At 47.6% G+C, this 27,260-nt stretch overlaps 1 protein-coding gene across 1 annotated transcript in view; it reads right to left on the reverse strand.

Annotated features, from left to right (window-relative positions):
- CENPO (centromere protein O) overlaps positions 1–27,260 on the reverse strand; it is a 50,122-nt gene that overhangs the window by 15,367 nt on the left and 7,495 nt on the right. The window contains exons 3-5 of the mRNA XM_030198683.1: positions 20,355–20,524; positions 12,178–12,307; positions 2,554–2,813 (exon numbers count right to left, since the gene is read on the reverse strand). Coding sequence (XP_030054543.1) covers positions 2,554–2,813; positions 12,178–12,307; positions 20,355–20,524 — 560 coding nt within the window. The remainder of the gene's footprint in view (positions 1–2,553; positions 2,814–12,177; positions 12,308–20,354; positions 20,525–27,260) is intronic.

Raw genomic sequence — 27,260 nt, forward strand, 5'->3', positions numbered from 1 at the left:
TAGGGTTTCAAGTCTCACATGACCGGTGCGAGAAACTTCTGCATTGCATGACACATTTTAGTAAAGCTGAATACTGCAGAAAAGAAAATATAGCTTCTGTTTTGGCAATGGCATTAGCTGTTAGCACGTTGCAGGGTGAAGGTATAATTTAGGAGGGCTTGTTGGGAGTTGTGGCTTGTTAGATATGGAGGGGGTGGAGATTGGCTGAATTCCTGGGTGGTGAGGGCTGTATGTGTGTGTGTGTGTGTGTGGGGGGGGGGGGGGGGGGGGGGTTAAGAGCAGATGGCTAGATGGGTTGCTGTGAGTTAGTTGCCCTTAACCCAGTCCTTGAAAAGTTTCTTTGTATTTAGACGCAAGGCCAAAAACTTATTAGCCAGTAGCTGAGACCTTCTCTCTTGCTGCCCCACCCCTTCCACTTGTCCTCACTGAAGTTGGATAGGTAGGGCTCCCTTAAGGCCTGATTTACTAAAGCTATTCTGTGTAGAAGGGAAAAGAAAGCTTAGAAAATCAGGGAGGTAGTGCATCACTGCAGACCTCTACCAGAAATACAAGCAGGTGGCCCCCTCCTTGCTCAGTCTGTTCCTCCCCCTTCCACCCAGCCTCATTCTCTCTTCTCCCCCCCAACACCCTATCACCTACCAAGCCTCACTCTCTCTCTCTCCCCTCAACCTCCCCCACAACAAATCTCTCGGCCTTACTCTTTTCACCAACCATTTCCCTCCTCTTTTGTCGGCCATTCCCAGCTCCTACTCCACCCACCACCCCAGTTAACCCTCATGGCCCAGCAAGCCTTTCAGCTCCCCTTCAAGAAGCCAACCAGCCAACCCAAACCCCCCTCCACCTCGGGAAGCCAGTTTGTCAACCAGCCTCATCCTTCTATGCCCACCTCCCCCACTGATCTCCACCCTGCTGTTTATGGAGCAAGAAGTTCTTCTTCTTTGACACTGGAGCTCTGTAAGAATCTGAGCCATGTGGTGCAGGAGCTCTTGTTTTCAAATCAAGACACCAGTGTGAAAGTTCTTGCAGTGCATAGCTCGGACTCTCAGAGCCACATGGCGCAGTTAGAATGTTCCTGCTCCGGGAGTGGCTGCAAACAGGCACAAAATATCCCAGGCATCAGATGGAAATTTCTAGGCACTGGGCCAACTTGGCACCTAGGATTTGTCACGCCCAGCCTTAACCCATCTCAGTCAACCAGGGGAAGCTGGGTATGTATTTTTTCCAGTGGTGTATTAAGGGCCAGATTTACTAATCTTCCCCCCCCCCCCCCCCTTATACATGGAATGGGAAATTAGCCTTAATAAATTGGGACCTAAAGAAGCAATGGTATACCTTAAAGGGGACCTTCTCCTCTCCCTACCACAGACTGGTCTTCACCTTTAGTAGAGACAAGGAGGGGGGGAGTCAGGGGCTCTTAAGTTTTTAGTCTGGTTCCTTCACTGAAAGAAAACGTTCTCCAGACCTGGCAGTAGGCAAAACTAGCACATGAAGGAGCCCCCCCCCCCCCCCAACAGAAGTTAATATATAAAATGACAATTTGTACGTTGGTTACATGCCTGCCCATGGCTTTACTGACAACACATCAGCAGAACAGCGATGGAGGACCAATGTCAACCAAGCACATTAAAAATGTATTATTATGACCATAATATGATGGAGCCAAACCATCTCCTTGTACTACAACTGTGATCAACAGCTCAGATTGCAATCTGATTTACTTCCGTCTAAACTGTTCCTCAGGGTCTTATTTTCCTGCTCATGTGGCTGAGATTGTCAGAATATGCCAAATAAAACTGAAGACCAAAAGTTATTTTTAAAAGCAAAAAAAAAAAAAAAAAAAGAGAACTTAGAACTATGGAGTAAATAATTTTATTTCACATAAAATTTTCCAGGTTCTGGTCCACAACACACACTGGTTTTGGTGCCAGATAATGAAGTGGTAACTATAGAAGTTATTAAAGAATTTCTGTAGGAGGAGGCTGGCTGTCCAAGATCATACTGAGGAAAAGAGGCAATGTGGGTGCTTTGGTTCAAGTCATATTTCATACCGATGAGTTGGAAGGGAAGCTTAAAAGACCAGCGCATTGACAGCAAGAGTAAATGCCCTTCTGTTTTGTGTGCTGGTCAGCCAACAGAGTAGAGATTTGACCTGGGAGAACCTCAGATCTCCTCTGGGCCATTGAGGTGTCAGTTTAATGAGCTGACAATTAGGCAGCAACATTGTTTCTTGTCACAGAAAACAGAGGATACATTAAAAAAAAACTTTCACTGGAAGTGGGTGGGGGAGGGGGAAGAAGAGAAATAGTACTGGCATTAAAGAAGAGCATGGGATCAGTAGCATACCAAGGGAGGGGCGGTCCGCCCCGGGTGCACAAAATCCTTGGCTGGAGGGAGAGAGGTAGTGCAATATGAAATGTTGCAGACTAGTTGGACCTTGCATTCATTACTCATCATTAGATTATCTGATGCTAGAAAGCTATGTCATTTTTCTGTTGAACATTAGCACAAGATAAGTATTTATGTAACTTGTGGGTCAAGAAAAACAAAGTTTACCTGAAGCCAATCAGCCTGATACTTCCTCCCAGTATAAGCATTCAAGTGATCGAAGAGAACAGATAAGAAGCGTTTTATATCCGAGTGCAAATACTGCTTGGCGATTTGCTCCAGAGGAATGAAGGGAGGGACAGAGTGATGGCTGATCCGGATAGGCTTCTGCACAAGCAGTTTTAAGTAATAGGAATCCAAATAGTTCCCTTCATAGGCAGTGCTGATGCAGACACAGGTGCCCTGGCTGATTTTTTTGGCACTGATCCCTTAAATAGAAAAAAGTTGACTTCAACATCAAACATTCTCAGCTGGAAAGACTGGATGGGGACATTTAAACTTATACCTCCTTACAATAAAATTAGTTTTGTTTCAGAAAATTTTTTTTATCCCTCTATGATTGTGTGCTTCTGAGACATGGAACAAAGTAACTATTTTCATTTCTTTTGAAAATTACAAACCCAAAGAATGAAGAAAAGTAATACATAGAGTACATCAATGAGGGGGGGAGGAATCTAAACAAGAAAACTAGGATACTATCAACAAAATTAATCTGCCACAACATTAAGGCCTAGAATTAAAAACCCCTACCAAAAATATATCTATATATATATACTGTGTTTCCCCAAAAATAAGACACTGTCTTATATTAATTTTTGCCCCCAAAAATGCGCTAGGTCTTATTTTCAGGGGCTGTCTTATTTTTCTGGGAAACATTGGGGTTGGATCGGGGTTGGCCCGCCCGCCCTCCGTTGCTCCCGGAACTAACCTTAAACGCCTCCTTTCACCTTCGCAGCAAGCAACAGCAGGGCAGGCCACTCCTTCCTTCCGTGTCCCGTCCTCGCCTGACGTAACGTCCGCGAGGGCGGGGCACGGAAGGAAGGAGAGGTCTGCCCTGCTGCTGCGAAGGTGAAAGGAGGCATTTAAGGTTAGTTCCGGGAGCGACGGAGGGTGGGTGGAGGGGGGGCCCGGCGACCTCGGGTGGGGGGGCGGCCTTGTCCGGCTCTCGATGGCCCTGCTTTCAAACAAAAATTTGCTAGGTCTTACTTTCGGGGGAGGCCTTATATCTACCAATTCAGGAAAACCTCTACTAGGTCTTATTTTCGGGGGATGTCTTACTTTCGGGGAAACAGGGTGTAATTTAACCATGCACTTGCAAGGGAACCACAAGAAAAGAGAAGCTCGCACTACAAGAACAAAGTTTTTAATTGAAGGTATTGTACAGACCATTTCAGGAAATACCTGAATAGGTAGACCATAAAATATCATATTTCTTCTCTAGAAAATATCATTTAAGTATATTCATTATTTCCTGCCAGATGCAAAAGTGGCTAAAAGGTAGCCCATGAGGCAAGAAACAAAGTTAAGTATTAACACCAATCCTGTAGCAATTCTAATAGAAAGAGAAAAATGAAGGCAGATAACACCATATGACCCATCCCAGGGGTAGGCAACTCCGGTCCTCGAGAGCCGCAGGCAGGTCAGGTTTTCAGGATATCCACAATGAATATGCAGGAGATAGATTTGCAAACACTGCCTCCATGGTATGCAAATCTATCTCCTGCATTTTCATTGTGGATATCCTGAAAACCTGACCTGCGGCTCTCGAGGACCAGAGTTGCCTACCCCTGACCCATCCAGTCTGTCCATTCATAAGGAAAAATTGTGTCTTACCTGATAATTTTCTTTCCTTTAATCCTACCAGACCAGTCCAGACTAATCAGTTATGTCCATCTACTAGCGGATGTAGTCAGTGAAAAGTAGTTCCTGTGAATTGCCCCTTAAGGGTATCGTGCAGCCTGGAATGTTCAGTATTTCAATTAGCCAAGCAGTGGTGCCCCAACCATATTAGCGACTAGTATAGAAAAACTCGAGACCAGCTGTATCATACAGCCAATAAGACCAAGCATAAAGAAACCATATACTGCACTGGCACTAAAGTATGTTACTGATACTGGAGATGTGCGAGAGTGAGCACAGAGAAAAATATCTGCAAAGAGAATAATAAAATCGTTTCAAGATGATGATGTGGAGTAACTGAAAGAAATCTCAGTGAACCTGGAAGACACCTGGACCGGATGGTATATACTCCAGTGTACGGAACGATTTCAAACATAAAATTGCTGATCTACTGTTAGTGATCCATAATCTGTCCGTAGTACCTGAAGATTGGATGGTGGCCATTGTAAAACCGATTTTTAAAAAGGATTCCAGGGGCGACCTGGGAAATTATAGACCGGTAAGCCTGACTTCAGTGCCAGGCAAAATAGTGGAACTATTATAAAGAATAAAAGTATGGAACACATAGACAAACATGGTTTAATGGGACAGAGTCTGTATGGGTTCAGCCAAGGGAAGTCTTACCTCAGCAATCTGCTTCATTTCTTTGAAGGTATGAATAAACACGTGGATAAAGGTGGGTCGGTTAAAGCAGTGTATCTAGATTTTCAGAAAGATTTTGACAAAGGTTTTCATGAGAGACTCCTCAGAAAATTAAAAAGTCATGGGATAGGAGGCAATGTCCTTTTGTGGATTAGGAACTGCTTAGTAAAAACAGAGGGTAGGGTAGGGTTAAATGGCCATTCTTCTCACTGGAGGAGGTTGAATAGTGGAATGCCGCAGTGATCTGTTCTTGGACCGGTGATATTTAACATATATATAAATGATCTGGAAATCAGAACAAGTGAGGTGATTAAATTTGCAGATGATACAAAACTATTCAAAGCTGTCAAAACATATATAGACTATGAAAAATTGCAGGAAGACCGTAGGAAACTGGAAGACTAGGTATCCAAATGGCAGATGAGATTTAATGTGGACAAATGCAAAGTGATGCACATTTGGAAGAATAATATGAATCATAGATATCTGATGCTAGGGTCCACCTTGGGGAGTCAGCATCCAAGTAAAACACCTAGGTGTCATTGTAGACAATACACTGAAATCCGCTGCAATAAAGCAAATAGGATGCTAGGAATTGTTAGGAAAGGGATGGTAAATAAAACCAAGAATATTATAATGCCTCTATTGCTTCACGGTGCAACCTCACCTTGAGTATTGCATTCAATTCTGGTTGTATCTCAAAAAAGATATAGCGGAATTAGAAAAAGTTCAAAGAAGAGTGACAAACGATAAAGGAGATGGAACTCCACTCATACGAGGAAAGGCTAAACAGGTTAGGGCTCTTCAGCTTGGAAAAGAGATGGCTGAGTGGTGTAGAATGGGTAAAAGTGAATCGATTTTTCATTCTTTCAGAAAGTACAAAGACCAGGGGACACTCAATGAAATTACATGGAAATACTTTTAAAACAAAAAGGAGGAAATATTTTTTTCACTCAAAGAATAGCTAAGCTCTGGAACTCGTTGCTGGAGGATATTAACTGTGGTTAGTGTATCTGGGTTTTAAAAAAAGGTTTAGAAAAGTTCCTGGAGGAAATGTCCATAGTCTGCTATTGAGATAGATACGGGGAAAGTCACTGCTTGCACTGGGATTAGTAGCATGGAATGTTGTTACTATTTGTTACTATGCATTGGCCACTGTTGGAAGCAGGATACTAGGCTACAGGGACCATTGGTCTGACCCATTATGGCTATTCTTATGTTCTTAATACTGCAGAACAGAAAGAAAATCACGAAAAAAAGGGCCGGCATCTGGACTGGTCTGATAAGACTAAAGGAAATAAAATTATCATGTAAGAATTTTTCCTTCTTTGTCATCATACCAGACCTGTCTAGACTAATGGGATGTAGCAAAGCTTTATCCAGAAGTGTAGGCTAACAGAGAGAGGGGGAAAAAAAACCCAAGCTAGCCAATGTCAGAAGCTAAAGGCGAAGTGCTAATAGCCATATAGTCCTGGCCCAAGGAAGAAGCAGTTAACCTGATACACAAGAAGCATGACTGCCAGGGAGGACAGCTGAAGAACAGCAGCAAAACAGGAAGTGCTTTGAAGATGAGGCATAACACCAATAAGGCACGCTGTAGAAGAGGCTCACAAGCCAAACACAAGATATGCAAACTGTGGAACACAGAATGCCTCAGAGCCCAAAGGAAGTGAAAGTTTTGAGTACCAGAAATGCAACCCTAATGGAGCATAGAGAGAAACAAGTCTGACCTAGAAAGGTCTATGAGAAGCCCAAGAGCAGCCATATCGTTTAACTGAAGCATACAACAAAACATAAGTGAGCAGAGGAGAAGCCCTATTGTATTCAGCCTCACTGCTCAGCTATGGAAGAGGCAAAACATCTCTGCTAAGAAATAACAGATTTTATGAATTCTCCCAAGTGACCCCTGCAGGACAACAAGTGAGGGCAGAGGGAACCAGATAATGTCTGGAAAACAGATCCTTTCCCATCCAAAAACTGGAACCAAAAAAGAGAGAAAGAGGGAAGAGACTATACTCCATTGCCATACTTTGGGAACCCAAGGACCAGCCAGTAAAGGAAGCAGCAGATAGCAACCCAATAGTTGAAACATATATAACTCTAGGAAGAACATCAGCAAGGTCCCAAAAATGTGGCACCATTATCATTATGGAAAAACCACAGCAGGGAATACTGGAAGAGACTACACTCAGAGGAGCGTAGGCATGCGTTAGTACCTGGCACCAAGGGCCAGATAGAAGGGATCCCAAAAGAATCCCTGAGCAGCTGAGAAGGCAAGTTAACATGCCATAAAAACCACTCCAGGAAGAGGACTACAACAGAGCTAATATCAATTGCAGAGAACGAACTAGGAAGGGAACCATGAAAATGGAGCAATTGCTACTATCAAGAAACAAGGCACAACTATTCTAGAAAGAGAAGACAAGCTCCCATTAGTACAGATTCTGCAAATGTAAGTCAACTGTACTGGCCCAGATAGAAAACCAAGCTGAACACTACAGATGAGAGACAGATTCCTTAGATCAAGATGCCAGTATTTGCAGGTGGCCGAGACCCAATGAAGCCTGGAAGGTAAACACCAGAAATCCCTCAACCAAGGAGGGACCTGCACTCAGGAAAGAAAGGAATGTGAATTTGTCATTCAAGTACAGGGGTCACACAGACGAAAACAGAGCATGGCCCATGACCAAAAAGATTTGCACCACTCAGATGCAGAAAGGTAAGCCTTGCTGTCTTGAAGGGAGCCAGCCCCACAGTCAGGGAAATCTGTGCTTCACCCCCAAAGATGTAGCTGTGTTCCAGAAATTAGAGATGAAGCAATGTTTCACATTCAAAGATAAAAGTGCATCCACCATTCAGAGATGGAGCCTTGCTTCGTATTAAACAACAGAGCTGTGATGCACTTGTGGAGATGGTGTCATTCTAAATGGCATAGGATGGAGCAGTATTTCACGTTCAGAGATGGAATGGGGACCCAGAGTCAGAGAGAGAACTGTGCGGCAAATGGAGAGAAGGTACAGTGCTCCAGAAACATATCCCCCCTTCAGAAAAGGAGCGGTGCTACAGACTCATGGACAACATTACTTCTTCCTTTATGTAAAGCACAGCCCTCACTCTCTCTGGTTCTGCAACAGTTTGGTCCAAGTGGACAACATGACTTCTTCCTGTATGTAAAGCACAGCCCTCACTCTCTTTGGTTCTGCAGAACAATTCGGTGTGAGTGGGATCTGAGCCCCACATTCAAAAATAGGGCTGAGATCTACACACCAAGATAGCTTACCATAAAAAAGGGAGCTGCGTTTCATAGCCAGAGAAGATGTTGTGCTCTATAGACAGACTGGGTCATGCTCTAGAACTAAAGAATGAAATGTGTACTTCAATCAAGGATGGATCTGTATTCCACATCCAGAAATGAAAAAGTGTACTCTACAAGGTGCACTAGATCCAGGAATGGATCTGTGGCCTACCTGTAGAGATGAAGCGGCGCTCAACACACAGAGATGGAGCTGTGCTGCACAAATACAAATGAAGCTCTGCTTTACATGAAGGAAGAAGACATGTTGTCCACTCAGACCGAACTGTGCTGTAGAACCAGAGAGAGTGAGGGCTGTGCTCTACGTGAAGGAAGAAGACATGTTGTCCACTCAGACTGAACTGTGCTGTAGAACCAGAGAGAGTGAGGGCTGTGCTCTACGTGAAGGAAGAAGACATGTTGTCCACTCAGACCGAACTGTGCTGCAGAATCAGAGAGAATGAAGGCTGTGCTTTACATACATCGAGCTGTGCTATAGCTGTAGAGATGAGGAGAGATCCACAATCTGTAACAGAGGTACGAACTGCATCCCAGCTCCACAGACATTAGAGAGCAATAGAAGAAGCCTTGTCATAACAGAGAGGGTCATAAAGGAAGGCTGGAAAGGAGAAATGTTGCCCCAATGGAAGCTAGGCAAACTCCATAGGCAACCAAGCATATAAGCTATATCAACATTGATTAGGGATGCCAAAGATGAAGATGAAGCTGTGCTAGCTAAGCACATCGTAAAGCAGGATCCCATAACACTGAAAAAATGAGCAGACAAGTTCCTAAGAGCAATAAAAAAGTGTGGCCAGCAACAACAAAACCACCTCCTTTACAAAAAGAGACTGCTGGCAGACCAAGAAGAAACTCAGAAGACATCAAAATGCCTAAGCACATACTGCCCACAGAAGCCTGCAAAACCTCTGCCTGGTCTGAGAAATAGCAAAGGAGTCCAGGAAATATAGATCTGCTGCCCCGCAGAACAGGCAAAACTGCTGCCACAACATGCACACACAAGGGGGCCCAAACACTACGCCAATTGCGGCAGTCATATTCCCGTAGACATCAACGTAGGCAAAATATAAATTACCAGAATATCAAAAAATAGAAGGAAGATAAATTCTTCTCAATGCAGGCTTGCAGTAAAGGAAGCTGCAAGTGCTGTACCTGAAGGCTGCTAACATGGAAGGAGAGCCTTGCCTAATCGCAGGCGAGGCACAAATAGAGCAGTGCTACAGGCAGACTGAAAGAGAAGCAGACTGCTCCGGGCGTACCACACTAAACACACACCCTGACTCAGAACGGTCCAGGAGAGAGAGACAGCAAGAAAAAATACTGACAAACTAGGAACTCAGGAGCAGCACTCAGCAGTGCCATCAACAGTTGAAGGTCGACAAATATCTGGAAGAAGCAGACACGAAAACAAGCAGCAAGGCAGCACAGGAATTACCACTGCTGAAATGAGTGCACAGAAACGGAGCCGTAGGGAGAACAACTCAGCCCAACCTGTCAACCAGTTAGGGAGGGAGCAGAAACAAGCGCCAAACAACACCATGCAGAATACAAAGTGCCACAACGGTCATAGCCGCTGCTGAAAGAAGCACAGGAAGGAGAGAGAGACCAAACAGGCCCTAGCACTCGAGACAGAATAAGAGAGGCGACGAATGAGAAAGGAAATGAAAGCCTCAGAAAGGCTTAGCCAAATACCCCCACTACTAAAAGGCTGCACAGGGAGAAGCAGAGAAACCAGGTTTGTTCCAGCAGTTGCAAGAGCGCAAGCAGTAAAGCAGACCGAGAAGTACTTACTGACAGAGAGGAGGAGCCCAGTGAAGAAACATACTTACCATAAGTAAGCAATTCAGCTCACATAGATCAATCAGTAATTTATGTATTGCCTTCTGCAAACTCCAAAGAAAAGCTCAATAGCAGGGCGGGCGGGGGGGGGGGGGGGGGGGGGGGGGGGGGGGGCACACAACAACACACGACCTGTCACCACTAGGTGTCACTCAGTTCCACACAGATTTGTAGAAATTAAAAGGATCTACCATCCTCCAAGAGGAAACCCACTGCTCAACTGACACACAGTTGAACCGGGTCCGGAGCTGGCTGAAAAGTACTAAGAGGAGCTGCACGGTTCATTCACTATCCACTTGGAAACAGGGAAAATGTTCCAGGCTGCACAATACCCTTAAGGGGCGATTCACAGGAACCATTTTTCTGTCTTCATCCAGTCTCTTTCCACCAACTACACTAGGAGGCTGTCCACATATTTATTTTTATTTATTTGTTGCATTTGTATCCCGCATTTTCCCACCAATTTGCAGGCTCAATGTGGCTTACATTATGGCGTAGTGGCGATCGCCATTTCCGGAAAGAGAATTACAAGTGGTAGTGCATTAAGGCACATAAATAGTAAAGTAAAATACAAAGTAGTATAGCACTGGAGTTCCTGAGTAATAGAGTGAATTATAACATAAGTTAGATAATCAACTATGGAAAGTTCATTTCCGGCATAAGAAATAAAGTGGTAGTGCGTATTGCGCAACGTTCATTGGTAACAGCAGTTATTAGACTAGAGTAAGGAATTCGGTTTTGCTAGTTCATGTAAAGTCTAGTTGTCTAGTATTTAGGATGGATCGTTATGGTATGCCTTCTTGAATAGGTTGGTTTTCAGTAGTTTTCGGAAGATTGTTAGGTCATGCATTGTTTTTATGCCCTTTGGTAGTGCATTCCATAGTTGGGCGCTTATGTAGGAGAAGCTTGATGCATATGTGGATTTATATTTAAGTCCTTTGCAGCTGGGGTAGTGGAGATTCAGGAATGTGCGTGCTGATCTTTTTGTGTTCCTGGTTGGTAGGTCTATGAGGTCTGACATATAGATTGGGGCTTCACCGTGAACTATTTTGTGGACCAGGGTGCAAACTTTGAATGCAATTCATCACACTTTCCATAAGGAAGTATTTCCTTAGGTTACTCCTGAATGTGTCCCCTTTCACTTTTCAAGAGATACACCTCTTTATGTTTAGACGTGTTTGTGCTGCGTCTCTGCTACTCTTCTATAGTCACACGAGTATCAGAGTCTGGTACTCATTCAATCATGCATGAGGAAGGAAAAACACTCTAGAAATAAGGATCAGAGAATTACTCAGCATGGTATGAAAAGTTGCTGTTTCTCTACCTTACGTGTAGATACCTGCCACTATGGTGGGATGGTGGGTCTCTTCCTGTTTCCTACAGCTTACTTTGGAGATAGAGCCTACCCATATAAAAAAACGCACACTGGTGCTTACCTAGACATTTGTGGTATGTGCATGTCATAAAACTTGCTGGTTGGATTTTGTGTCTTGTGCCCTTATCATGGTTCTAATTGTCATTTGAAGCTATAATGGTAAATGTCAAGCCTCCTCTACTACATGGAATCACTCTAGGCCATCTCATGATACAAACGTGCATACTACAGCAGATGCAGTAACTTTGGTTAGATATGAAGCAGTAGTACTGCTCTTCCTACCAGACTAGGATCAAGGATGTGGGATTAAAGGAACGAGTGTAATCAACAGGGATGAGGGCTGGGCTTTTTTTCAGCTTCAAACACCAGTGGCTCTTACAGTGACTACAGGCTGCTATGACCAATGAAATGGATACAGAAAGAGAAAATCACTGTTCTAAACTGTAAGGTAGCAAAACTAATGAGTAGAGTAGAACACACCTTAACAGGTCTTTGGCATAAACTGGCAAAAAAAAAAAAAAAATCAGTATATCCTTGCTAATATGGATTAAGTAAATCCTGACTTAGACATAAGTAAACCCCTCAGGAGACTTCAGTCCCTTATTTGAGTTTGTCTATCTTCTGGTCTGCTTTCTCCTATATTATCTGCAATCCTACTACTACTTATCATTTATATCCTGACCTTATGTGACTGGCCATGGGATCTGCATTCTCAGGTTTGTACCTGTAAGGTAGTAGGCCTGTAGCTTGGCCTTAACATGTTCCAGCTTCATCTCCAAAATGGCTTCCTGTGTTTTATCAAGTGAGAGGTTAGTCCTGAAACTTGTCTCTTTCTGCAGCAGCTGTGTAGCGGGCTACAATTAAAAGAAAGAAGAAAGGAATGCACTCAAGAAATACCAGTAACAACCCATTACAGTCACTGGAAAGGAGAAACTTAGTTACAGAAAACAAAATCTACAATGCTCAACAACAGTATTATCAAAGCCTGAAAAGAAAGATGAGCAATGTACAAACAACAATCTTAACAGTCATGACCAAGGGATAGGTCACATTTGCCTGTCCTGTGATGTTAACACATCACGGTGCATTTCTGGGTTTAAATAGCATGTACACATTAAACAATAACTTTGAGAAGTTATAACACTGTTTAATAAATTAAGATTTGGGCAGGAACTAAACACACTGGAAATTATGGTACTATTTATATTTCATTTGTTTGCTATCCTTATGACAGACTCTGGCTAGGTCTCCAAGGTCTAGAATCCCATGGGCCAACACCTAAACACTGCAGTCAGCATTTTTTAAAAATGCCAATCAAAGCATTTTACATATACTCAGCACCGCTACCTGCAGGAGCAGTAGCACTGAAAGCGAATGCTACATACCTGTAGAAGGTATTCTCCGAGGACAGCAGGCTGATTGTTCTCACTGATGGGTGACGTCCGCGGCAGCCTCTCCAATCGGAATCTTCACTAGCAAAAGCCTTTGCTAGCCCTCGCGCGCCGATGCACACCGCGCATGCGCGGCCGTCTTCCCGCCCGAAACCGGCTCGTGCCGGCCAGTCTCATATGTAGCAAGACAAAGACTAGGGAAGACACAACTCCAAAGGGGAGGTGGGCGGGTTTGTGAGAACAATCAGCCTGCTGTCCTCGGAGAATACCTTCTACAGGTATGTAGCATTCGCTTTCTCCGAGGACAAGCAGGCTGCTTGTTCTCACTGATGGGGTATCCCTAGCCCCCAAGCTCACTCAAAACAACAACCATGGTCAATTGGGCCTCGCAACGGCGAGGACATAACTGAGATTGACCTAAAAAATTTACCAACTAACTGAGAGTGCAGCCTGGAACAGAACAAACATGGGCCTAGGGGGGTGGAGTTGGATTCTAAACCCCGAACAGATTCTGAAGCACTGACTGCCCGAACCGACTGTTGCGTCGGGTATCCTGCTGCAGGCAGTAATGAGATGTGAATGTGTGGACAGAAGACCAAGTCGCAGCTTTGCAAATCTCTTCAATAGTGGCTGACTTCAAGTGGGCTACCGACGCTGCCATGGCTCTAACATTATGAGCCATGACATGACCCTCAAGAGCCAGCCCAGCCTGGGCGTAAGTGAAGGAAATGCAATCTGCTAGCCAATTGGATATGGTGCGTTTTCCTACAGCCACTCCCCTCCTGTTGGGATCAAAAGAAACAAACAATTGGGCAGACTGTCTGTTGGGCTGTGTCCGCTCCAGATAGAAGGCCAATGCTCTCTTGCAGTCCAATGTGTGCAGCTGACGTTCAGCAGGGCAGGAATGAGGACGGGGAAAGAATGTTGGCAAGACAATTGACTGGTTCAGATGGAACTCCGACACAACCTTTGGCAAGAACGTAGGGTGAGTGCGGAGGACTACTCTGTTATGATGAAATTTGGTGTAAGGGGCCTGGGCTACCAGGGCCTGAAGCTCACTGACTCTACGAGCTGAAGTAACTACCACCAAGAAAATGACCTTCCAGGTCAAGTACTTCAGATGGCAGGAATTCAGTGGCTCAAAAGGAGGTTTCATCAGCTGGGTGAGAACGACATTGAGATCCCATGACACTGTAGGAGGCTTGACAGGGGGCTTTGACAAAAGCAAACCTCTCATGAAGCGAACAACTAAAGGCTGTCCTGAGATCGGCTTACCTTCCACACGGTAATGGTATGCACTGATTGCACTAAGGTGAACCCTTACAGAGTTGGTCTTGAGACCGGACTCAGACAAGTGCAGAAGGTATTCAAGCAGGGTCTGTGTAGGACAAGAGCGAGGATCTAGGGCCTTGCTGTCACACCAGACGGCAAACCTCCTCCACAGAAAGAAGTAACTCCTCTTAGTGGAATCTTTCCTGGAAGCAAGCAAGATGCGGGAGACACCCTCTGACAGACCCAAAGAGGCAAAGTCTACGCTCTCAACATCCAGGCCGTGAGAGCCAGGGACCGGAGGTTGGGATGCAGAAGCGCCCCTTCGTCCTGCGTGATGAGGGTCGGAAAACACTCCAATCTCCACGGTTCTTCGGAGGACAACTCCAGAAGAAGAGGGAACCAGATCTGACGCGGCCAAAAAGGAGCAATCAGAATCATGGTGCCTCGGTCTTGCTTGAGTTTCAACAGTCTTCCCCACCAGAGGTATGGGAGGATAAGCATACAGCAGACCCTCCCCCCAATCCAGGAGGAAGGAATCCGATGCCAGTCTGCCGTGGGCCTGAAGCCTGGAACAGAACTGAGGGACTTTGTGGTTGGCTCGAGATGCGAAAAGGTCTACCAAGGGGGTGCCCCACACCTGGAAGACCTATCGCACTACACGGGAATTGAGCGACCACTCGTGAGGTTGCATAATCCTGCTCAACCTGTCGGCCAGACTGTTGTTTACGCCTGCCAGATATGTGGCTTGGAGCACCATGCCGTGACGGCGAGCCCACAGCCACATGCTGACGGCTTCCTGACACAGGGGGCGAGATCCGGTGCCCCCCTGCTTGTTGACGTAGTACATGGCAACCTGGTTGTCTGTCTGAATTTGGATAATTTGGTGGGACAGCCGATCTCTAAAAGCCTTCAGAGCGTTCCAGATCGCTCGCAACTCCAGAAGATTGATCTGCAGATCGCGTTCCTGGAGGGACCAGCTTCCTTGGGTGTGAAGCCCATCGACATGAGCTCCCCATCCCAGGAGAGACGCATCCGTGGTCAGCACTTTTTGTGGCTGAGGAATTTGGAAAGGACGTCCCAGAGTCAAATTGGACCAAATCATCCACTAATACAGGGATCTGAGAAAACTCGTGGACAGGTGGATCACGTCTTCTAGATCCCCAGCAGCCTGAAACCACTGGGAAGCTAGGGTCCATTGGGCAGATCTCATGTGAAGGCGGGCCATGGGAGTCACATGAACTGTGGAGGCCATGTGGCCCAGCAATCTCAACATCTGCCGAGCTGTGATCTGCTGTGACGCTCGCACCCGCGAGACGAGGGACAACAAGTTGTTGGCTCTCGCCTCTGGGAGATAGGCGTGAGCTGTCCGAGAATCCAGCAGAGCTCCTATGAATTCGAGTCTCTGCACTGGGAGAAGATGGGACTTTGGATAATTTATCACAAACCCCAGTAGCTCCAGGAGGCGAATAGTCATCTGCATGGACTGCAGGGCTCCTGCCTCGGATGTGTTCTTCACCAGCCAATCGTCGAGATATGGGAACACGTGCACTCCCAGCCTGCGAAGCGCCGCTGCTACTACAGCCAGGCACTTTGTGAACACCCTAGGCGCAGAGGCGAGCCCAAAGGGTAGCACACAGTACTGGAAGTGACGTGTGCCCAGCTGAAATCGCAGATACTGTCTGTGAGCTGGCAGTATCGGGATGTGTGTGTAGGCATCCTTCAAGTCCAGAGAGCATAGCCAATCGTTTTCCTGAATCATGGGAAGGAGGGTGCCCAGGGAAAGCATCCTGAACTTTTCTTTGACCAGATATTTGTTCAGGGCCCTTAGGTCTAGGATGGGACGCATCCCCCCTGTTTTCTTTTCCACAAGGAAGTACCTGGAATAGAATCCCAGCCCTTCTTGCCCGGATGGCATGGGCTCGACCGCATTGGCGCTGAGAAGGGCGGAGAGTTCCTCTGCAAGTACCTGCTTGTGCTGGAAGCTGTAAGACTGAGCTCCCGGAGGACAATTTGGAGGTTTTGAGGCCAAATTGAGGGTGTATCCTTGCCGGACTATTTGGAGAACCCACTGATCGGAGGTTATGAGAGGTCACCTTTGGTGAAAAGCTTTCAACCTCCCTCCGACTGGCAGGTCGCCCGGCACTGACACTTGGATGTCGGCTATGCTCTGCTGGAGCCAGTCAAAAGCTCGTCCCTTGCTTTTGCTGGGGAGCCGAGGGGCCTTGCTGAGGCGCACGCTGCTGACGAGAGCGAGCGCGCTGGGGCTTAGCCTGGGCCGCAGGCTGTCGGGAAGGAGGATTGTACCTACGCTTGCCAGAAGAGTAGGGAACAGTCTTCCTTCCCCCCAAAAATCTTCTACCTGTAGAGGTAGAGGCTGAAGGCTGCCGGCGGGAGAACTTGTCGAATGCGGTGTCCCGCTGGTGGAGCTGCTCTACCACCTGTTCGACTTTCTCTCCAAAAATGTTATCCGCACGGCAAGGCGAGTCCGCAATCCGCTGCTGGATTCTATTCTCCAGGTCGGAGGCACGCAGCCATGAGAGCCTGCGCATCACCACACCTTGAGCAGCGGCCCTGGACGCAACATCAAAGGTGTCATACACCCCTCTGGCCAGGAATTTTCTACACGCCTTCAGCTGCCTGACCACCTCCTGAAAAGGCTTGGCTTGCTCAGGGGGGAGCGCATCAACCAAGCCCGCCAACTGCCGCACATTGTTCCGCATGTGTATGCTCGTGTAGAGCTGGTAGGACTGAATTTTGGCCACGAGCATAGAAGAATGGTAGGCCTTCCTCCCAAAGGAGTCTAAGGTTCTAGAGTCCTTGCCCGGGGGCGCCGAAGCATGCTCCCTAGAACTCTTAGCCTTCTTTAGGGCCAAATCCACAACTCCAGAATCATGAGGCAACTGAGTGCGCATCAGATCTGGGTCCCCATGGATCCGGTATTGGGACTCGATCTTCTTGGGAATGTGGGGATTAGTTAAAGGCTTGGTCCAGTTCGCCAGCAATGTCTTTTTTAGGACATGGTGCATGGGTACAGTGGACGCTTCCTTAGGTGGAGAAGGATAGTCCAGGAGCTCAAACATTTCAGCCCTGGGCTCGTCCTCCACAACCACCGGGAAGGGGATGGCCGTAGACATCTCCCGGACAAAGGAAGCAAAAGACAGACTCTCGGGAGGAGAAAGCTGTCTCTCAGGAGAGGGAGTGGGATCGGAAGGAAGACCCTCAGACTCCTCATCAGAGAAATATCTGGGATCCTCTTCCTCTTCCCGCGAGGCCTCACCCTCGGTGTCCGACACAAGTTCACGGACCTGTGTCTGCAACCGTGCCCGACTCGACTCTGTGGAGCCACGTCCACGATGGGGGCGTCGAGAGGTAGACTCCCTCGCCCGCATCGGCGAAGCTCCCTCTGCCGACGTAGTCGGGGAGCCTTCCTGGGAGGCGACGGCAGCCGGTACCGCACGCGGCACCGACGCCGGAGACCTCACCTCGGGCGATGGGCCAGCCGGCGCCACGCTCGACGGTACCGGTGGCGCAAGCACCGCCGGTACCGGAGGGGTAGGACGCAACAGCTCTCCCAGAATCTCAGGGAGAACGGCCCGGAGGCTCTCGTTCAGAGCGGCTGCAGAGAAAGGCATGGAGGTCGATGCAGGCGTCGACGTCAGAACCTGTTCCGGGCGTGGAGGCTGTTCCGGGCTGTCCAGAGTGGAGCGCATCGACACCTCCTGAACAGAGGGTGAGCGGTCCTCTCGGTGCCGATGCCTGGTGGGTGCCGACTCCCTCGGCGACCCAGAGCTCTCGGTGCCGACCCGGGAAGGAGACCGATGACGATGCTTCTTCGATTTCTTGGAACGAAGCATGTCACCGGAGCTTCCCGGCACCGACGAGGAGGACGTAGAATCCAGTCGTCGCTTCCTCGGGGCCGAGGCCGAAGGAGGTCGGTCTCGGGGGGGCTGTACCGCAGGAGCCCTCAGGGTAGGGGGAGACCCACCCGAAGGCTCACCGCCACCAGCAGGGGAATGGACAGCCCTCACCTGCACTCCAGACGAAGCACCACCGTCCGACGACATCAGCAGACGAGGTCCCGGTACCACCGACGTCGATGCAGCTATCCGATGTCTCGGCGCCGATGCAGAGGGCCGATGCCTCGATGCACTAGCGGCCGAGGATGAAGCTCTGGACGCTGAAGACGTCGATGCACTCGATACCCCCGGTGCCGATGAAGAGCCCGAGAACAAAACATTCCACTGGGCCAATCTCGCTACCTGAGTCCGCTTTTGCAAAAGGGAACACAGACTACAGGCCTGCGGGCGGTGCCCAGCCCCCAAGCACTGAAGACACGATGCGTGCCTGTCAGTGAGCGAGATGACCCGGGCGCACTGGGTGCACTTCTTGAAGCCGCTGGTAGACTTCGATGTCATGGGCGGAAAAATCACGCCGGCGAAATCAAAAGTCGAAATGGCGGAAAAGGCACCGAAAAAACAAGGGGAAGAAAACTTCGACCCGAGGCCTAAAAGCGGCCTACCCCGACGACGAAAGAAAACTTACCGGGGCGAAAGCTGAAAATAGCGGAGGAAGAAAAGACCAAGAGTCTTTTCCCACACAGAAAGGATTAGAATTTTTCTTTCAGAAAAACACACGACGAACGCGCGAGGTCGACTTTGCGGGGCTCGACACGGCGAAACACGACCGTACCGAGCGTGGACAAAAGAAGACTGACGAACACGAGCCGGTTCGGGCGGGAAGACGGCCGCGCATGCGCGGTGCGCATGAGCGCACGAGGACTAGCAAAGGCCTTTGCTAGTGAAGTTTCCGATTGGAGGGGCTCACCCATCAGTGAGAACAAGCAGCCTGCTTGTCCTCGGAGAATAGCCTCTTTCACTTCACCTTTTAACCATGCTGGCTGTTGTTTGTTCTTCTTTATACCTTTATTAATATGTGGAATACAGCTGATATGGGCATCCAAGATGGTATTTTTATACATCTGTGCCCAATTTAAAATCCTAACCTTAGCAGCTGATCCTTTTAGCTTCTTTTTAACCATTTTCCTCATTTTATCATAGTGTGTGTGACCGAGGTATTCTGTTAGCATGAATTTTCTATGTAGCATTCTGTAGTAATATGGCTTGTTCAGTTTTCCTGATAGTGGAGGGGATATTTGTGAGGGGAGACAGGGATTTTGTTGACCCTTGTTCTGTATTGTTTTTGATTTATAAAAAGGCAGTTGTACAGAATATTGTTAGTTTTTATACTTTAATAAAATGATTTAAATATAAAATCAGAATGAGGCTTGTGCAGGTGGGATCCGACAGAGCTCGCAGGGATGGGACGGAGACAGAGGTCACGGGGATGGGACGGAGACAGAGGTCACGGGGACGAGGCGGGGACAGAGTTTGGGGGGACAGGGCCAAATTTTGTCCCCACGTTATTCTGTAGTGAACAGTACCCTTATGAGATGCATCACAAAGAACTACTTTCTTCCTCTGTCTCCATCCACTGGTCGATGGGCATAACCCATAAGTTCTGGACTGATCTGCTCGAAGGACAAAGAATTTGAACATTTAAGTAGTTTCTTTTCTATGCCTGTCATCATCCTGTGAGAAATTTAGGGACCCTTTTAGTAAGGCTTAGTGCGCTCTAAATGCTACACATTCTATTTTATACCTACGGGTCACATGGCACTTAGCACACACTAATGTCCGTTAGCATATGCTAAGCTTTAGTAAAAGGCCCCTTAGACTTGGATTATTTTAAGTACTATAAATTGCTGAAAACTTTATTTTATATAATTATGTAAATTTAATTTTTGGTAAATATTGATGAATAGTACTTACTTTTTTCACTTTTATTTGTATTTTTAAATTGTAAACTGTCTAGAGCTATTGGTGTTGGTGTATAAAAGTTATTACTATTACTATTCCTCTACAGGCTGGGGATGCTATGGAAGAAATGTTCACAACCTCTGGAATTAGGGATCATGAGCACAGGGTTCGTAAAGGAGCACCGGTGCCTGGTCCCTGGCTGTCACTGCAATAATTGGGCTAGGCAAGTAGGAAGGGGGGAGGGGAATAACATAAATGAATAAATAAATAAATAAACAAAAGCCCCAGAGTGTAGCAAATGAAAGCTTATAGTACCACAGACCAAGAGACTAGTTTTGACCGCTGGAGAAAACTGCTATATTAATTAGCACATGGAGGTACACGTTTCTTCTGCCTCATGGGATCAATATATGTGCTCTTACCCTGCCACCTTGCAATGCCACTTTGGTCCTCAGTCTATCCCTCATGTCCTTCAGCCTCTGAATCTTAGCCGTTACCTCCGCCAGTTTCTCCTGCTTCCTTTTTATTCCCTCTTGTTTCACTGCAAGTTTATGGGAATAAGCCTCCAGCTTTTCCAAGTGTGCAAGTACCCCTAATCCAGAGCAAAAACAAAAACAAAACCAAAACAATCCTTACGTTTTTAGTACTTTGAAATTCTCCAAACATCACCAAGGCAAAACCACCAGCACTTACCAGCATTTTTTAAAAATGTAACTTGCTAAAGAAGAAAACTTCCACCTCAGCGAAGTCAGCTGCTGATTTAAGCTGCCCCACCCACTAAGATACTGCATAAAAAAACCTGTGAACTCATTGTTGGAGGCAAGACTCAGTCTTTCGTGCAATTGCCTCTTCTCATGGAATCCTGCACAACTGAACAATACATGCAGAATTTACCTGTTTTTGCACAGAATTTTCATAAGCCAGCAAGAGGTACTGCAATGGTTTAGAAGTAACCAAGCCTCTGACACAGTGTGATTCCTGTAGTCCTAAAGTCCTGTGTTATTCTCTGAACAGTGCAGGCTTTTAGGCACCCGTGCAGCTCACACAGAGACCCATGTGGTTCCAGACCGCATCTACAGCAGGAACCCATCATACTGAGAGGAACTGAAGAGGCAGAGTAGAGGGAAATGAGCCAGGGAAACAGGAGCTAGAAAAGACATGTGGGTAAGAAGACGTGTCTGGATGACTGGAGTATGGGTATGTGTGTGAGGTGAGGAAAGAGGAGACAAAGGTGGGACAAACAAAGGATGAAAGTCATGTTTGGTGGGGAGGGGGAGGGGGTATTAACTGTGATATACTGTCTTTTATGAGTTTTTGATTTTAGGGACTTTTATTTGGCAATCTATAGAGTCCAAGAGGAGCAGCAGGTGGCACTGATGTTTTCCAACTGCTGACATTTGTCAAAACTTCAATGAACAATGAATACCACTACACTGATTCAAGTACTGGCAGCTGCAACACATCAGCACTGCTTGCAGTTCAGACTCCCTGTACTGATAAGTAAAATTGCCAGGAACCCGAACTCTCGTCCACGCTCTCATTACCTCTCGCCTTGACTACTGCAACTTACTCCTCACCAGTCTCCCACTTAGCCACCTATCCCCCCTTCAATCTGTTCAGAACTCTGCTGCACATCTTATATTCCACCAGAACCGATATACTCATATCACCCCTCTCCTCAGGTCACTTCACTGGCTTCCAATCAGATACCGCATTCAGTTCAAGCTTCTCCTTCTTACCTACAAATGCACTCAGTCTGCTGCCCCTCACTACCTCTCTACCCTCATCTCCCCTTACGTTCCCGCACGAAACCTCCGTTCACAGGACAAATCCCTCCTCTCACTACCCTTCTCCACCACCGCCAACTCCAGGCTCTGCTCATTCTGCCTCGCCTCACCCTATGCTTGGAACAACCTTCCCGAGCCCTTACGCCAAGCCCCATCCTTGGGGAATAACTCAAATATATTCCTCTACAATATATTATTCCGTTTGGATACAGAAAGTGAAAGTGCCTTGGTGCTTTGTAGCTTTTACTATATGAGATGTGGGGTAAGGAATAATATATTGTGGAGGAATATATTTGAGTTATTCCCCAAGTTTTCCACGTCATCACTGTGACCCCTGACGCAGGTGCTAGTCACCGAAACACGGCCCGTGTCTGGTCTTTTTGTCAAGGCTCATTCATTAAAGAACTGTGTTCCATTTTTAAAGGCCCGTGGTGCTGTTATTTTTTGTTTCAACTCCTGTGAAACATATTGGTGGACAAGCTGAGGAATGGCAGAGCAGCAGCAGTGAAAACACAACTCTTGCCACTGTGCAGGGGTTTTAGAAGTGCCAGTGAGGTAGGTGGCAGGGGTTAATGCCAGGAATAGAGCTGGCAGAAGAGACTGATATTGAGGCTGAGAGAAGGGGACAGATACTTAGGGTGGAATGGGAAGGAGAAATTGGGTCTTACCTGATAATTTTCTTTCCATTAGTCCTTCCCACTATTATAGAACCTGTGAGATAGCTGTGTCCATCAACCAGCAAGTGAAGATACAGAACTGAAAACTAAGCTGAGGCATCTCTCTTGCCATCCACTCCAACTCAGTATTTACGTAGATAAGCAGCAAGGATAAACTCAGAAGAAACACAACAACCTAATACTAAACAAATGAGCAAATGTGTGGACCTCTCATCTCTGGACGACTTGTAGGAACAAGAGATATGCAGGGAGCACCATGCAAAGTGACAGTCATTATTTGACCCATTACTTTGCACCAATTAAACATCTCAGAAACCTCGGGCAGGCCTCTGGAATAGTGAGAATTTCTACTGGAAAGAAAATTATCAGGTAAGACCTAATTTCTCCTTCTATTATGTAGCTTCCCACTATTCCAGAACTTATAGGATGTTTAAAAGCAATTCTTAGAGTGGGTGGGATCCTGGCGCTGCTGCCCTGAGGACTGAAGCCCCCAAACTGGTTTCCGAGCGTGCCGCAATGTCCATCCTGTAGTATTTGACAAAGGTATGCAGTGTTCACCACATCATCACCTTGCAAATAGCCATGGGAGACAGTAAGGTAGTCTCTGCCGAGGATGTCACTGTACACCTCGTAGAATGAGCCTGCAAGGTCTGAGAAGCCTGCTTCCCTGCAGTAGTCTCCTTCAGCCATCTAGCAATTGTGGGCTTGGAAGCCATGAGGCCAAGCCTCTGTTTACTAAAAAGCAGTCTGTCCGATTTGCGAAATTCATTCATGACTTTCATATATCTAATAAGGACTCTACGCACATCAAGGAAGAATACTGAGTCTCTTCGTCCTCTCTGCAAAAGAACGGAAGCTCCATAGGTTGGCTGAGATGAAATGCAAAGCTGATACCACTTTTCAGAAGAAAGGAAGGAACCATGCACAGGGAGACTCCGCCTTTGAAAAGCAGAGAAAGGATCTCGACAAGAGAGAGCCTGAAGCTCCGAAATCCTAAATACTGCCATAACCACCAGCAAGAATGCTGTCTTTAGCATAAAATCTTTCAGGGAGGCCTTCCAGAGTGGCTCAAAAGGAGGCTTCAGAAGAGCCCGATGGACTAAATGAGCTGAAAGGTCTGTTCTTCCAGCTCCCACTCTCCTGGATCCAAACAACAGCAACTGAGAAAGTCCGCTTGCACATTGTTTTTGCCTGCAATATAGACCAGTGAGAAGGCCTGCAGGTGTCTCTTTCTGCACACTGACAGAGCCAGAATGCTTCCAAGGCTACCACCTGACTCCTGGTGCCTCCCTGCTTGTTCATGTAGGCCACCACAGTGGCATTGTCGGATATCACACTCACCACTTTTCCCTTAAGGAGCTGAAGGTGAACCACCTGGATCTCCGGACGATTGATAGACCAGACCGCCTCCTGTTGGGTCCAGGTCCTCTGTGCCACACAACACAGGCAATGTGCTCCCCAGCCTAGGAGACTTGCATCAGTGGTTACAAACACCCATGGGGGGGGGGGGGGGGGGGGGGGAGGATCCAGCATCCTTCTCAGGTGGTGAACCAGGCTGTCACACCAGATGACTGATTCTCGCCTTGGGCAAAAGAGGCACAGGGAAGTGGAAATCTTGCGAGACCAGTGCCCAACAAGACAACAGGGCCACTACAGGGGCCACATGTGAGCTCTTGCCTAAGGTGCCACTTCCAGTGTCGCAGTCATAGAACCTAGGAGCTGCAAGCAGTCCCATACTGTGGGAACTGAGAGCCAATACAGCCTGCGTGCTTCTGCACCTAAAGCTTCTCCATCTGGTCCTCTAGGAGGCACACCATTCTCCGGGCAGTGTCGAAGTGGACTCCAGGTATTCCAAGACCTGGGAAGGAACCAGATGACTTGCCTCAATTCATGACCCAGCCTAGGGTCTCCAAAGCGAGAGATGACCTGAGTGGCCAGGCTGACCTCTCTGCTGCTGAATCTGCCCAAATCAGTCAGTTGTCCAGGTAAGGATATACTCTGATCTCCTGGCGACACAGATAAGCAGCAATCACCTTCAAAACTTGTGCGGGGACAAGACTATGGCCAGACCAAAGGACAAGGCATGAAACGGGAAATTGTGCCCAAGAACACAGAAGTGAAGATAACGCTTGTGATGGACTGCAGTAGGAATATCCAGATAGGCCAGAGGTCCAAGAACTCACCCGGCCAAACAAAGGCGATCACCGATCTTAGGGTTTCCATGTGAGTGGAGGAGTGGCCTAGTGGTTAGGGTGGTGGACTCTGGTCCTTGGGAACTGAGGAACTGAGTTCGATTCCCACTTCAGGCACAGGCAGCTCCTTGTGACTCTGGGCAAGTCACTTAACCCTCCATTGCCCCAGGTACAAATAAGTACCTGTATATAATATGTAAGCTGCATTGAGCCTGCCTTGAGTGGGAAAGAGCGGGGTACAAATGTAACAAAAAAAAAATGTTGCACCCACAGGCAGGCACTTGTCCCTTCAAATCCAGAGTTGGGCTGAAAGAGCCACCTTTCTTTGGGACCACAAAATATACATGGAATAACTTTCCAGACTGTGCTCTTTGCGAGGCACTAGGTCCACAGCCCCTAGCTCCAGGAGATGCTGACGAATATGAACAAAGGCCAATCACTTTTGCTCTGAGCCACATGGGGAAGTCATGAAGGCATCAGGAATGGGGCAGGCAAATTCTAGGGAGTAGTCCTTGTCCACCTCCAGGACCTACTGGTCCAAGGTGATGTGAGTCCACTTGTGGCAGAAGAGGGACAACCTGCTCCCCCCCCCCCCCCCACATGCACAACTGAGGGGCCCAATGTGTCCTCACTGAGCAGGACAGGCTGCTGTGGCTCTACCTGTGGGAGCTGATGATTTGACTTTCTCAGGGCCACAAACGGAGCCCAACCAAAAAGACCTCTCTGAACCAGAGGCCTGGGAGGGAGGAAACCAGGCTGACTGAAAACGGCCCATTCCCCTGGACCAAACTCTAGCAGCAGGAGAATGCCGGGAACCTTTTTGCTTCAGGTTAGGGAGCTGAAGGGGCTGAGCCTCCCCATATCCTTCACCAGCTTCTCTATATCCTCTTCAAAAAGTAAGGACCCTTAGAAAAACAGCTAAGGCGTTTCTTGGAGGCGCTACCCGCAATCCAGTGCTGGGGTCACAGCCAGCGACGGCCCACCACAATTGAGCACAATGACTGATAAGCCAGACGAACCAACAAGAAGGCAGCTCCCGATTTTAGGCAGGAAACTTTAGGGGGCTCGAAGCTGCTGCAGCCAGCGCAACATGGCACCACAGATGGATGCCTGAACAGACACCCCTACTTAAAAGGCTAGTCATAACTGCTGTGAATAGACACCCCTACTGAAAAGGCTAGTCATACCTGCTGCTCTGTTTGCTCTACCTGCTCTACGGTTGCTTTAGTGACCACCATGGTGTCCACCTTGGGCTAGGCCCAATACTTCACCTCCTCAGGGGTGAAGAAATAAAGACAATCAAGAGTCCGGGACCCCTTGAGAGTCCTATCTGCGAGAGCGTTATGCTGCGGGAAATGCTTCTGGGGCCCTTCAAGGCGCTCCAAAACAGAGAATCTCCCTCAGAAGGGCCCACAGTCAGAGAATTATGCATCCCAAGAGTCTCCATAACTCATCAATAAGATGAGAACGCTCCTCAAGATCGAAGAGTCGATCACATGGGACTGCTCCTCCTCCTTCCCTAGGGGAGAGTCCTCTAAATCTGAGTGTGAAAGTGACTGAGGGTCAGAGAAGATATCCAGGTCCTTCCCAGATGTGACCGAGCTGACTAGGGCATGTGCAACCTCGATCCCTCCTGCAATGTTTGGCCCCCACAAGGGAGCCCTGGCTGGGGACATCTGGGTCCCTAAGGGCCCCACTAGTGCCCAAGAGACCAGTCTCCTCCTGCAGGGCTTGCTTGATTATTAGGTTCCATTCTGGAGCCAACAACTCCCCCCCCAGAAGCGGACCTGGAGTGGATGAGAAGTAAAGGACCCTCCCCCCCCCCCCCCCCCCCCCCCCACACACACCAAGCCCTGATGGGAACTAAAAAACAGCTGCAGAAGAAAAAAAACATGTTGGGGCAATATGGGAGAAGAAGTCAGGACCGTGGGTTCCAACACATCAGAGAAGGGAGAGGTGGATGAATCTCTGGCGACCCCCTCCGATCCCCACCCCGGTGCCGTATTCAAAGTTGGAAATCGCCCATCACAAGAAGGGCAAAGAGCCAGAAGATGTGCTAATCTGTCAGCTCTTGCAGACACTGCAGCATCTCCTATCAGTAATACTTGGCCACATGGCTGGCATGTGGGCCTGCCTTGCTACTAGAATTGACTTGAGCCTAGGGCTCCAGCATCTTTGCCGACCCTTCAGCTCTCTTGGGAGCATTTTTTTCTTTATTTTTTTTATTACACACACATATACTGAAATAGCCTTATTCCCTGCAAAGGGGAATAAAAGCAATCCAGGCAAAGCCAATTAGGATTTGTTTTTTAAACAATCCCCGGGAGCTGCAGGGGTATTACACTCAAACAAGGTGAACGGGCAACGAGTGGGGGGGATGTGAGGCCCACACCCCTCAGGCAAGGTCCCACCCAGTGGATGCTAAGAAGTGCGACTGGGGGCAGCAGAGCCATGTTGCACATTCAACCAGGTCTGATCTAGGGACTAGATAACCTGGAAGCAGCTGTTAAGCTCAATCAAGTTGTGTTGCCATAGCCAGCAGAGTGGGGAGCAAGGCTAGGGACAAAAGCACCAGGCAGAAAAGCCTACCATCTGCTGGGGTGGAGAAAATACTGGATCTTTCCAGGGAGCACCAACAGCTAATACCAGTGAGATCACTGGTAAAACTTATT

Source organism: Microcaecilia unicolor, chromosome 3 (genome assembly GCF_901765095.1).
Source record: "Microcaecilia unicolor chromosome 3, aMicUni1.1, whole genome shotgun sequence".
NCBI classification, from domain to species: domain Eukaryota; kingdom Metazoa; phylum Chordata; class Amphibia; order Gymnophiona; family Siphonopidae; genus Microcaecilia; species Microcaecilia unicolor.